This window comes from Balaenoptera borealis, assembly GCF_965194805.1.
Source record: "Balaenoptera borealis genome assembly, chromosome: 2".
NCBI lineage: Eukaryota > Metazoa > Chordata > Mammalia > Artiodactyla > Balaenopteridae > Balaenoptera > Balaenoptera borealis.
Window position 1 is genome coordinate 145,774,350 of NC_138867.1, and position 13,138 is coordinate 145,787,487.

The 13,138-nt window shown below is 41.2% G+C and overlaps 1 protein-coding gene across 2 annotated transcripts in view; it reads left to right on the forward strand.

Moving 5' to 3' along the window:
• Window positions 1-13,138, forward strand: part of TTC1 (tetratricopeptide repeat domain 1) — a 75,647-nt gene that overhangs the window by 12,810 nt on the left and 49,699 nt on the right. The window contains exons 2-3 of one of the 2 annotated variants that reach the window (XM_082379901.1): window positions 7,591-7,805; window positions 8,889-9,253. In XM_082379901.1, the coding sequence (XP_082236027.1) occupies window positions 8,921-9,253 (333 nt within the window). In that variant the 5' untranslated portion in view covers window positions 7,591-7,805; window positions 8,889-8,920. Of the gene's footprint in view, window positions 1-7,590; window positions 7,832-8,888; window positions 9,254-13,138 lie in introns of those variants that run through there. The other variant, XM_082379900.1, reaches the window with a different exon arrangement.

A 13,138-nucleotide genomic window follows, 5' to 3' on the forward strand; every position in this document is an offset into this window, starting at 1 on the left:
CTGTGAATATTTATCAAATATTTATTCATCCAAGAAATCTGCTGAGGTGACCATAATTAATGTTTTAAATAGCAAAGTAAATATCTACAAAGATCTTAACTTGCTAAATGATATTTTAGAAATGACCTCAAATTATGTTTGGGGTGTTACTTAGTGCTTTCGCAGTCTTAAACTCAAAGACACAGGATACTGGGAGGTAGTCAGCTTGGCCAAGGAAGATGGTTCCTAAACAAGCTGGTATTTTGATTGGTTTCCCCAAGGATTTATGGAAATACTTTGGGATGTTTTTGTTGCGGAGGATGTCTGGTTTGCACAATGGAAGCTGCCCTTTTTTTCTGGCTTCGAGAAAATGTCAGTCTGATTCTGGTGTCTGAGCCACATAGAGAAGAACCCAGCTAAAAGTTAGGATTAGGGGAAATTTTTATGCTACTAAAAAAGAAAAAGAAAAGCCTATTTTATATATATATAAATAAAAACAGAGAATAAACCCTGGTTTTCTTATGATCCTAGTGAGAGATCATTCATTCATTCACTCATTCATTTGTTTACAAGTGTTCCTTGACTGCTTACATTTTGCAAGGCACTGTGCCAAGCACAACTGATGTGGCCTTTGCCCTCCTGACACTTAAGACTAATGTCGATAACATTAAAAATTTTAAGAGACAGGCTCTGTTCTAGTATTTTACTTACGTTAATTCATTTATGCTTCCCAATCACCCTAGAAGGAAAATACTGTTACCCCATGTTACATTATAGATAAGGAATGGGGAGTTTATTAAAGTTAAGGAGCTTGTCCAAGTTTACAGGACTAGTCGGGGGCTGAGCTGGGATTCAGTCTCAGCCAGTCTGATGCCACAATCCATGCTCTAAAACAGGGGTTGGCAAACTACAGTCACTGGTCAAGTCCAGCCCAATGTCTGCTTTTGTAAATAAAGTTTTATTGGAACACTCATGTTCTCATTCATTTACATGGTGTCTTTGGCAGCTTTCAGGTGATAATAGCAGTCTAGCAGTTGCAGCAGAGACCACATGGCCCACAGACCCTAAAATATTTACTACCTGTCCTTTTACAGGAAAAGTTTGCCAACTCTTGCTGTAAAACTGCTATGCTTTCTCTGTAGCAGAAAAGACAAGAAGTAAGTAAAATAATTGAAAATAATTTTTTAACGTGCCATGATTCATGAAATGGAGCCCTGTGAAAGAGAATCACTGGAGTGGTGGGGTGTGGTTAGAGGCATGCTCTTTAAAATGTGAGCCCCCAGAGAGGGGACCTCCAAGCTGCGATCTGAAACCTGGGACAGAGCTTCTTGCTGTGGAATTTGTAAGTTATTTAGCTCCCCCAGTATCCACTGCCTCTGCTTTGACCTGAACAAAGGATGACAAAGAAACCAGTCTCCTTTCTGGAGTGAAAAGATTTCCTCCTCCTTTAAATGGGAGCCTGGGAGGATTCAGTGAGGGGAATGACAGATAAAAATGTTCAGCACAGTGCTTGACAACCAGCTGGCACTCAGCAAACGATCCCTTCTTCCTTCTGACTCCCGTCCTTGACACCTGCTGGACCAAATTTGGCCTGCTGCCTGAACTTGCAAAGGTTTATACATCCTGAACACATTGCTTTATGCTTTAAAATGGGCATTGACATTTAATATAGTAAAGTGAGGGTTGGAAGTATGTGTCCTAACTCAGAATAAATTGTTTGGTCCAGCGGATGAGTCCCTGGGGAAAAAAATGTCCTAGCTCAGTCATTCCATTTGTGGTTGGGGCACGAATTCCCTTTCTTGATCCAAATGACCAAGGTTGAGGGCAGAGGGGGGTTGGGCAGTAGGGCAAGTGGGTGCAGGATACTTGCCTTGGCAGTCTTCTGCATGACTCCCTCCAAGACTGTCAGTCTCCATTTTATATGGTATCTTCATCCTTCCATTACCAGCATTAAAGGCCTCATCTTTAACCAGGCTCTGAGCCATTAGCTTGACAATGAAAAACTGCTGAGTTTTCCTGCCAAGTATATATCCATTTTTTTTTTATAGATATAAATCACCTTCAAAGCCACTTCTCCTTTAACAGTTAAGGTTACTATATCTGCCCACCCCTTTTGTTCTTTAGAAAAACACAGACTTTGTGGATAGACCCAGCTTTATGTCCTTGTTCTGTTGGACTAGCTGTGTGACCTTGGGGAAAACTTTTAACCTCTCTGAGCCTCAGTCTTATCATTTGTAATAATAATACTTATCAGTGTCATCCATTTATACAATATTTGAGTGTCTGTTTTGCACCAGGCATTGTGCTGGGCTGTGTGGATTTCACAGCAAAGAAGACAGACAAGAACTCAATCCTTGTGGCTCTTACAGTCTAGTAGAAGGAGTTATTATAACCAAGTAAATAAATACTCAAGATTGTTACAGATGTGATAAATGGTATGAAGGAGACGGGGTGATGTAACAGAGTGAGCTACTTAAGTGATATTTAGGCAAGACCTGCAGAATGAGAATGAGCAAACCATGGGAAGAGCTGTTAATGGCATCAGGCAGAGGGAATGTGGAACAGGAAGGTCTTGAGATGGGAAAATACTGTGTTTTAGGAAGGAAGAGAGTAGTCAGCATCCAAGAGGGACAGTGGTACAAGGTGAGGTCAGAGAGGTAGGTAGAGACCAGCTTACATGGGCCTTATGGGTCAGGACAAGGAATTTTAGATTTTATTCTAATCAGACTGAGAAGCCAGTGAAAAGGGTTACGACTTGAACAGGACTCGTGTGTTTAAAAGATCAGTCTGGTTACTACTGCATGGTGATGGGATCATAGGAAGAAAGGGTGAAAGTAGGGAGGCCAGGGTTGTTGTTAAGGATTACCTACAATTACAAATGTAAAATAATGCACACACCCCCTGACACACCTAAGTTCTCTATGAATGTTAGTTAGCTGTTTTTCTGGAAAATCTAAGCCTCTCTTATCTGATGCTGTAGACATTAGCTTCATGTGGCTGTTGACCATTTGAAATGTGACTAGTGCAACCATATTAATGGTTTTATTTCATATTAATTAAATTTAAATTAAAAAACTAGTATTTGACTCAGTCATTTGGGAAGTATTTTTGAAAACTTTGGATATATGAATCTATTTTTTTAACTGTAAATTTTATGAAATCTGAGTACAGGTTCAAGTTTGTTTTTTTTTAATTAATTAATTAATTTATTTTGGCCGCTGTGGGTCTTTGTTGCCGTGCGCGGGCTTTCTCTAGTTGCGTGAGAGGGGCCTACTCTTTGTTGCTGTGTGTGGGCTTTTCTCTAGTTGCGGTGAGCGGGGGCTATTCTTCGTTGCGGTGCGCGGGTTTCTCATTGCCGTGGCTTCTCCAGTTGTGGAGCAGGGCTCTAGGCACGCAGGCTTCAGTAGTTGTGGCACGTGGGCTCAGTAGTTGTGGCTTGCAGGCTTAGTTGCTGTGTAGCACGTGGGATCTTCCCGGACCAGGGCTTGAACCCCTGTCCCCTGCATTGGCAGGAAGATTCTTAACCACTGCGCCACCAGGGAAGCGCCCTGCTAGAACTCTAAAAACTGCATACATTACCAAGTTCAAGCTTGTACTGCTCACCACACGACAGGCCAATAAATCGAGAGACGAGGTGTTGGGGCAAGGAATAGTGACTTTATTCAGAAAGCCAGCAGACCGAGAAGATGGTGGACTAGTGTCCCAGAGAACCATCTTACCTGAGTTAGAATTCAGGCTTCTTTCGTACTAAAAGGGGAGGGGGTGTGGCTAGTTGTTGCAAACTTCTTGATGCCAGAAATCCTTTATTCTTGCAGCTGTCCACATAGACGTGGTCACAATGTTCCTATAAACCTCCAACAAGCCAAATGTTATTCTCTGTTCTGCAACTTTTTAATGGGAAAGTGTTATACCTTTAAAGGTCAGAGCCTTGAGAACAGCTGTCTGGTCTATTGCAGGCTATAGGCAACATTCTTTTACAAAGGTACAGAGCCAGCATGACTAAGCACAGGCGACAGAGCACAAGGGTTAGAGCTAAAGGAATAGATCTAACATGGGGTCAGGTTTGTTCTTCTCTGTTACACATACATGTCTCACATCTATCACTATTGGACATGCTGATCACAGGGAAACAGAAATCTAGAAATTTAAATGCACAGGATGTTAACTCTTGATTATGTCTCCTATCAAGAAATCTCAATTTGAAAATTAGAACTGGGAAAAAATAAAAAGCCATAGCATCCCTTGGAAACACTATAAGAATACAGGATCTACATGTTAATTATATATTTTTATATACATCCCTGACTATTCCTGGATATTGGACCCTGCTTTAGCAAATTCAAGCACCCCAACTCTGGGAGAAGGAGCCCAGAACTTAGAGGATACCGGAGTGTAAAGCTTTGTCCCCAAAGCTGGGCTCAGTAGCCTTGTGGTATTAATATATTCACATTGAGCACAAAAAGGACTGAATCAGTCTAGCATAGACTTAAATCTCTAGCTCCAGGGAGCATAGATGCACAGAGCCTCCTAAAGTTTTAGTACAGTGTGTACATAATAAGTCACTGGGAGAGGCAGAAGTGATTTCCATCTCTGCCTGCAGATTCTCCACAAAGCAATTAAAATAATTTGCTTTAACTTAAAATACAGTTAAAGTTTGAGCCGGGGTCTGTACAAAGTGTTTTAGGTTCGTTATCCCATTTAAGCTTCATGAAACTTTCTGAGGTAGGTGTTAAGGTTTAGTGACTTGTCCAAGATCATATCACACAGCTGCTAAGAGGCAGAGCAGGGATTCAAACCCAGGCAGTCTGACACTAGAACTTACACTCTTAACCACCATACTGGGCAACAATGCTGTTGCCATGCCAGTGAACCAAAGGAGCACCCTTGAGTATAAGACTCCTTCTCTAGTATCTTCCATCACTTCTACCCATTGCCGAGACTTGCTTACCCCCTTCCTAGTCCCTGCTCTGCTCCCAGCCCAGAGCTAGCTGGCCCAGACTAAGTGGGCAACTCCTTATGATTGAGAGATGGGCATGTGCCACTAAGAAACCACCCAGCTGCTCCCCCCAGGGAGAAAAGCAAAGAGTAAATGATTATTTTGCTACTCTCCAGATTTATTGCTGTACCCACCACAGGGTCTAGTATGCTGCCTAGCCTTCATTCATTCATTATTCATTCATTCATGTTCAGCTTCCATTCTTTCAACAAACTTAGGTGCTCAGTCCCTTGTCTGGGGGGGGGGTGTGAATGAAAACTTCACACATATTATCACTATTAATAATATTATTGGTTATTATTAGTAACACAAGTAATAATTAAATTACTATTACTATTAGTAATTGGTCATAATAGTGGTAATACTATAACACCTTCGTTAATAATAATGATTACAATAACAGCAAATATTTATTGGGCACTTGCCACGCTAAGTGCTATTAATATTAAAGTATTTTTTTCTATCTTAAGCCCTTCACTTTCTGTGTTTAATTCTTACAACAGTGGTATAAGGAAGTTCCAGAAGTCTCAAAATCTTCTTACGCAACCCACCAGAGCACTGAGTTATTCAGTGTTTTGTCCATAAATTCCTGAAAGAGGATCATTCACCCATGTGATAACAGGATGTTCACTGACCCCTTACAACTGTAAACAAGACAGACATGGTCTTTGCGCTGGGAAAATAACAGAACTGCCCTCTAGATGAAAAATATTTCTTTTCCTTTTACAGAGGGGTTGTAAGCACAAAGAGACAAAATCTCCATGGTTCTCAATTGATTGGTGGGCTTGCACCTCTAAAAATGTTTCTTGCTTTGTGCTCTCTACCTCAGCAACATCCGACTGCTTATCATTCCCCAGAATGCTTCTAATATTTTCAAGATGTCCTTCAGCCTCTCCAGTTTTGGTCCTCTTAATGAATTATTCCTCTTTCAACAGACTAACTTAAATATCTTATTAGTGAAGATCTACCAAGCTGGTCCAACTGGACGTTTGTTCTTCTTGATATTAAAAGAAAAGAATGGATTGCTTCTTCCTTTAGGCTCAGTAGTGCCTTTATCCCCCCCTTCCCCTCCCCCACTAGCCTGTGAGTTCCTTGGGATGGAGGAGGGCAGGGACTGTTTCTTATTAGGTTTCCGGTACACAGCTATTGTCACAAGCCCTGTCACATATCATTATTGTCTCTCACATTAATTAACTATTATGTGCCAAGTCCTGTGGGTCCTTGTCTTCTAGATTACATCATTTCTTTCTGCCAAAAAACTAAAGAGGGAGGAACCATTGTTACCAATCCCAATTTTTACGTATGAGGTAAATTTATATATTAAGCTTAGAAGCATTAAGTAATTTGTCCCAATGTCACACAGCTAGTCAAGTGGCAGAGCCAGAATTAGAATTCAAATAATCAAATAATCCATCTAAAGCATTTTTCACAGCATGTAGCAGCACCTAATAAGCACATAATCAATCAAGGTTAGCTACTAGAATTATTGTCCAAAGTTGGACAGCTAGTAAAGAAGCTGACATTGTAATGCATTTATTTAACTTATTTATTTACTTATTTAGTTTGCTCTAAAATTTATAGCCTTTCTATCACACCAGAATTTATTAACAGGACTTCTTAAAGATCATAAGACCTAACCACGTACCTTTTTATAGTTCTTGCTGTATTTAAAAAATTAAGAAATATTAAAAGGTTTCCAAAATTCTGATATATTTTTAATGTTTACTTTCAGTATATTAAAGCTTTTGAGTTACACAAAAATATAACTGTACGCATAACCTCATTTAGACATAAACTGAAGAAATAAATTTGATATCCTTCTGGAAAAAGTCCCTCCCGGCTATCTCTGCAATAGATTCTGTGAATTATAGAAAACTAACTAATACCCTGCTGTTCTTGCTGGTAACGTGTCTGGCTACCTTAAGGGATATCTCCATTCTGTATTCCTAGTGGGCAATGCTTGGGGTCTAATAAACATTCAGTAAACATTTCTTGAATGAATGTATAGGCCAACAGTTCACTTCTGGTTCCAGGACCGCTTAATACTCTCGAATATTATTGAGGACCACGAAAAGCTTTTGTTTATGTGAGTTATACCTATCAATGTTTACTAGTAGAAATGAAAACATTCTAATGCTAATTTGTCAATTAAGATAACAATACACCCATTATATGCAACATAAATAATCTTTTTATAGATACTGTGTTTTCCAAAACAAAAAAATATATATAGTGAGAAGAGTGGCATTGTTTTACATTTTTGCAAACCTCTGGCTTAATAGAAGACATCTGGAGTCTCATCACTCCTTCTGCGTTTAGTTCATTGCACTATCACAGGACACATAACCTTTGGAAAAATCCATTGTACGTTCATGAGAGGGGTATGGAAAAGGCAGATAACAACTTAGTATCATTGTCAACACTGTTTTGATCTAGCGGTAGACCCCTTGAAAGACACCCTTTGAGAAACATAAGAGGGAAAACTTTATTTCTGGACAAGGTTCATGCTTCAGGATTCTACTATACACAGCATAGCTGACATGAAAGATGTCATATCGGAGGCGTAAAAGTAACACCATAGAAACAGCCTTTCTCTTTTCCGCTTTTTCCTGCAGTGCGTAGTAGCGCGGACTCTTGCCGTAACCCAAGACGGCAACCGTCGCTCATATTTAAGCCCGTACAATGACGTCACACAGCGACAGCAAACGCCCTGTCATCCTGAGATTTTACTACATTTCCCGGGATGCTTTGCCAACAGCGACGCTATTGGTCAGCGCCGACGGAAGAGCTTCTGACTGAGCGGAAGTAGAGGATCTCAGAGGCGAAGAAGGTGAGGACGAGTGGAGCTGTGAAGCTGTGAGTAGCCCCACGGGTCTGTTTTCTTGGCGGTGAGGGACACAGCTACGGGACGAACCTTTGGGAAGGGTGGGGTGGCCCTCAATTCTGAGGCCTCAAACCCCTGTGTTCTTCCACTAGACCTGGGAGCGGGGAGAAACAAAACGTTGCTGTGGAGGCAAAGTCTCCGTAATAAAATCGTACTGTTTTAAGTTTTCTTGGGACGAGCTGGAGCGAATTCGGGTTCTTGTCGCAACACAAGGGTCGTTGGCGTCATTTTACTGCGACCAGAGGGGCGGCGGTGCTAACGATCTGACTCAGCTTCTACAACACTGGTTCTCAATTGGCTGCACGTGAGAATCACCTGGGATGCCTTTTTAAAGATACAGATGCCCTGGTCCACGCCAGAGCAACAAATCAGAATCTGTGGAGTAGAAGATCTGGGCAGCAGAACTTGCTAAAGCGTCCCAGGTGTTAACGTTTTGCAGCCAGGGTTGAGAACCACGCTTTTCGTGGCTGATTCTGACTCCCTCGGGAATGCTGATTAGGGCCACCTGAGCCAGGGCCTCCCACTATAACCTGCGTTGGCTCTACCAAACGCCTGTGGGGGAAGTTGGTGATTATTCTTTCGGCACGGATTGTATTTTTAGCTCCACCAGAAACTTATTTTTGAGCTTCGTGTGGTGGTGCTGGAAAGACAGGCCGTAGTTCCTTATTTACGACCTGGCTATTCGTTCTGAATAAAAATTAGAGACACTTCATTTTTCTTGGCATTATTTTCGCTTCTGCCTATTTTTTGCTACCCCGACAAACTGGGAGCAGTGGAAAGTGGAAGAGTCACATTAAAATCGGTGTCTCTTGTTGCTTATAAGAAGTTCTGAAAAGGGTATCAGTTAAAATTACATTTGGCATTATTTATGGGCGTATGATAACCTTTATATATGAATATATAAATGAATGAATTCCAGTGAAAGGAAGTTAGGGTGTGATTTGGGCCTTGATGCAGAAGTTTGTTTAGGTGTGATAGGTAGGATTTGATAGATAGATACCATTACCTAACGTATTTTCTCTTTCCCAGAGTTTCAGCTTCACCTCCCTCACTGATTCAGCATGGGGGAGAAGTCAGAAAACTGTAGAGTGCCAGAGGATCTGTTCAGTGGTTTGAAAGTTACAGAGCTCCAGGAAGCAGAGCGTGTTAACCCTCCAGTGTCTAATGCCAAAGATCACCATCCCCAGAGCAAGCTGCTCAGGGATGTTGAGACCCATCCCCAGGAGGACCAAGGAGAAGAGGAGTGCTTTCATGATGCAAGTGCCTCATTTGAGAAGGAGGAGCCAGGAGTGGACAAGGTTGAGAACAAACCTGATCATGATGTGAATTCCTCTGAACTAGATGACGAATACCTAATGGAACTGGAAAAAAACATGCCAGATGAAGAGAAAAAGGTAACTATTTTGTTTATTGTGCATGATCTGCCATGTTAACTGCTTTTTTTTTTCTTTTTTTAAATTTATTTTTATTTATTTATTGGCTGTGTTGGGTCTTCGTTTCTGTGCGAGGGTTTTCTCCAGTTGTGGCAAGTGGGGGCCACTCTTCATCGCGGTGCGCGGGCCTCTCACTACCGCGGCCTCTCTTGTTGCGGAGCACAGGCTCCAGACGCGCAGGCTCAGTAGTTGTGGCTCACGGGCCCAGTTGCTCCGCGGCATGTGGGATCTTCCCAGAGCAGGGCTCGAACCCGTGTCCCCTGCATTGGCAGGCAGATTCTCAACCACTGCGCCACCAGGGAAGCCCATGTTAACTGCTTTTTAAAGTGAATAAATGTGACTGATGCGCTATCATAGACTGCTTCATTTGTGGTAAAGAGTGACTTGCCCATCTGTATGTTTATTGTTTTAGTAGTGACGGATCTGAGATAAATCAGTGGCATGATGGGGCAGTACTGAGTGTGTCTGCTTAGCAAAGAAATTTCCTTTTTTTCCTGTGAACTTTGAGCTCTTATGTTCATCTTGTGTAATTGTTTCTAACATATATATATATATGCCTTTTAGCTTTTTTTTTAATGATCTATGGTTGGCTGCTGAAGTTCCTCTAATGGCTATTTTTTTTGGTCAGACTTTAGAATTATGGTATGCTGCTTGTTTATGTTAATCCATTGTTAGCAAAAAGACTGCCTGAATTTCCTGGGGGTGGTGATTTGGTTACAGAGAGCAGTGACTGGGACCTGTGTCATTTACATTTCATTCTTGAGGAACAGAATTGTGTGTGATGGTAGCTGTCATTTGTTAAGCACCAGTAACATGCCAGCCACTGAGCTTAAAATGTTACTTGTGTTTTCATTTAATCTTCACAACATGCCTATGACATATACTGATAACATCTCCATAAGAGAACAGCTTAGAGTAGTACAGTAACTTGCCTGAAATCACGTATCTAATAAATAGCAGAACTGATTCTCAAACCCAGATCTCCTTGATTCCAAAGCCAAAATATGTAGAATTTAATAACAAAAACAGCTGTCTTCCTACAAAGCAGATGTCCTAATAAAATGCACACTTTCCTGCTACTTTGCCCTGGGCTAGTAACTGAGCAAGCCTTCACTTTGGGAAAGAGAGGCTTAGTGTCCTCCATATATCCTTCCTTCTGATCCCATAAGCAAGGTCACCTGAAGAGTTACTGTAATATCTGAGTTTGCAAAGAACGTGAATGAGATTTGTGGCTTATGCCTCTGAAGAGCTCACTCACTGAACAGGTTATGATGGATTGGTGCTGGACTGAGATGGTAAATGTGCAGTGTAAGAAAGGGAGTGGGGAGGTAGTGGGAGGTGAGGAAAAGCATCTTGTCTGTGTCCTTCCTTAGGCACTTTTCATGATCAAATCTGTTGGTTTTAAAATGCATGTGTTAGCTTTTGTGTTAGTGTGTGCTACCAGAAGAGAAGGATAAAGGGCAAAAATGAGCCAAGTCATGAACGACCTCACCAGAAATGGCTCGGAAAATTAAATCAAGTACCGTACAGTAACATCAGGGCAATGATTTTCCAGAAAGTGAGTGTTTGGTTCAGCTTTCACATCACTGGCACAGGCTTTTTAGAAACATTGATTAGATGTCTATGTTAAAATGTTAGCAATGCTTTTCTAACACTTTATTTTGCCCTGATATAGTGGATTGCCATCGGTTTGACAATTCAGTGGTTTGCCTCAAAATGTTACATACTCTGCTCTCCATTTCCATTATAAAAATTAAGGTATCATTTACATGTTGTGAAATTGTTTAAGCTCTGATGTGTACAGCTCAGTGAGGTTTTTTTGGGGGGGGGGTGGGCGGGGGCTGCGTTGGGTCTTTTGTTACCGCATGCAGGCTTTCTGTAGTTGCGGTGAGTGGGAGCTACTCTTTATTGCAGTGCACAGGCTTCTCATTGTGGTGGCTTCTCTTGTTGCGGAGCACGGGTTCTAGGCGCGCAGGCTCAGTAGTTGTGGTGCACGGACTTAGTTGCTCTGTGGCATGTGGGATCTTCCCGGACCAGGGCTCGAACCCATGTCCTCTGCATTGGCAGGCGGATTCTTAACCACTATGCCACCAGGGAAGTCCTGCTCAGTGAGTTTTGATAACTGTGTACACCTGGGTAACTCACCCCAATTGTAGTATTAGCTATTTTTATGCTGCTTTAATAAATATCTTTGTGAAATTAATATGAGGAAACCAGCAAAACAGATGAAGAAATGTCTCTTTGCTGCACGTAAGGTTTGGTTTTATGGGTCATTGGGAAAAGGATATGTTTAAGCTTGATTCTTTTAAAGTAGACAGAGTTCAGATAATTCAACAACAAAAATAAACACAAATGGCCACAAAATGTGCAGACTTTCAGCCTCACTAATAATTTTTAAATGCAAATTGAAACATGATGTCTCATCTCTCAGATCAGAACATTGATCTGATGTTGACAAGAAGAGGAGGTAGGAATTCATGTACTAATATTGGGAGTTTGGATTGCTACATCACTTCTATGGGGTACAGATACCAAATTTTTATATGAACATTTCTCTAGATCAGGGCTACCGGTGGAACCTTTTGCAGTGATGGGAATGTTCTGTATCTACACTGTCCAGTATGGTAGCCACTGGCCATTGGCTACCACATTTTAACAGTCATCTGGCTGTTGAGTAGTTGAAATGTGGCTAGTACAGCTGATAAAATGAATTTTAAAATTTTTTATTTGTTAATTTAAGTGGTCACACGTGGCTAGTGAGTACCATATTAGACAGTACAGCTTTAAACCTGATTCTCTTCTAGTCACTTATTTTAAGGAAGTTATTAAAAATATGTATAGATGTATATATAAAGATACATTGCAGGATCATTCATAATTTTAGAAATTTTAGAAAACTAGAACTAATGTTGAACAGAGGGTATTACTTTAAACATTTTTGGCATTTTTATGTGGTAGTGTACAATGTAGTCATTAAAGAGATAAATATTAGTATTGGCATGGAGTAATGCCTGAATGTTAAATGTATTAAGCAGGTGTGATAATATGATTTGTAATAAGTATGTATTTGGTGTTTGTCCAGTTCCTGGCACAGAGTTCCTAAAACCTTTGGGATTTCCTAGATGGAAAGAGATAAAGGTTCATTTTGTTACTCATAACAAGCCTCTTTCAACCACACCTGAGTTAATGTTAATGCATGACTTTTGGAAAGCCCCTAAGGATGAGGTCTAGTTGTCAAGAGTTTGGAGCTCTCAGCCTCGCCCCACTCCACCCCCGCCTCGGGGGTAGAGAGAGGGGCTGAAGGTTGAGTTAATCCCTGCTGACCAGTGATTAATCAATCATGCTTACTTAATGAAGCCTGCATAAAAACCCGAAAGGATTGGGTTCAGAGAGCTTCGTAGTTGGTGAACACGTATAGGTGGTGGGAGGGTGCACATCCGTAGGGCATGGAGGCTCAGTGCCCCTTCCCACATACCTTGCCTTATGCATCTCTTCCATCTGACTGTTCCTGAGTTATGTCCTTTATAGTAAAGTGGTAATCTAATAAGTAAACTGCTTTCCTGAGTTCTGTGAGCCCCTCTAGCAAATTAATGGAACGTGAGGAGGTGGTCGTGGAAGCTGCCAATTTATAGCCCATGGGTCAGAAGCAGAGGTGACCGCAACAACATGGATGGACTTGGAGGGCATTATGCTAAGTGAAAGAAGTCAGACAAAGACAAATACTGTATGATATCACTTATATGTGGCATCTAAAAAATAAAACAAACTAGTGAATATAACAAAAAAGAAGCAGACTCACAGATACAGGAAACAAATTAGTGGTTACCATTGGGGAGGGGAAGGAGG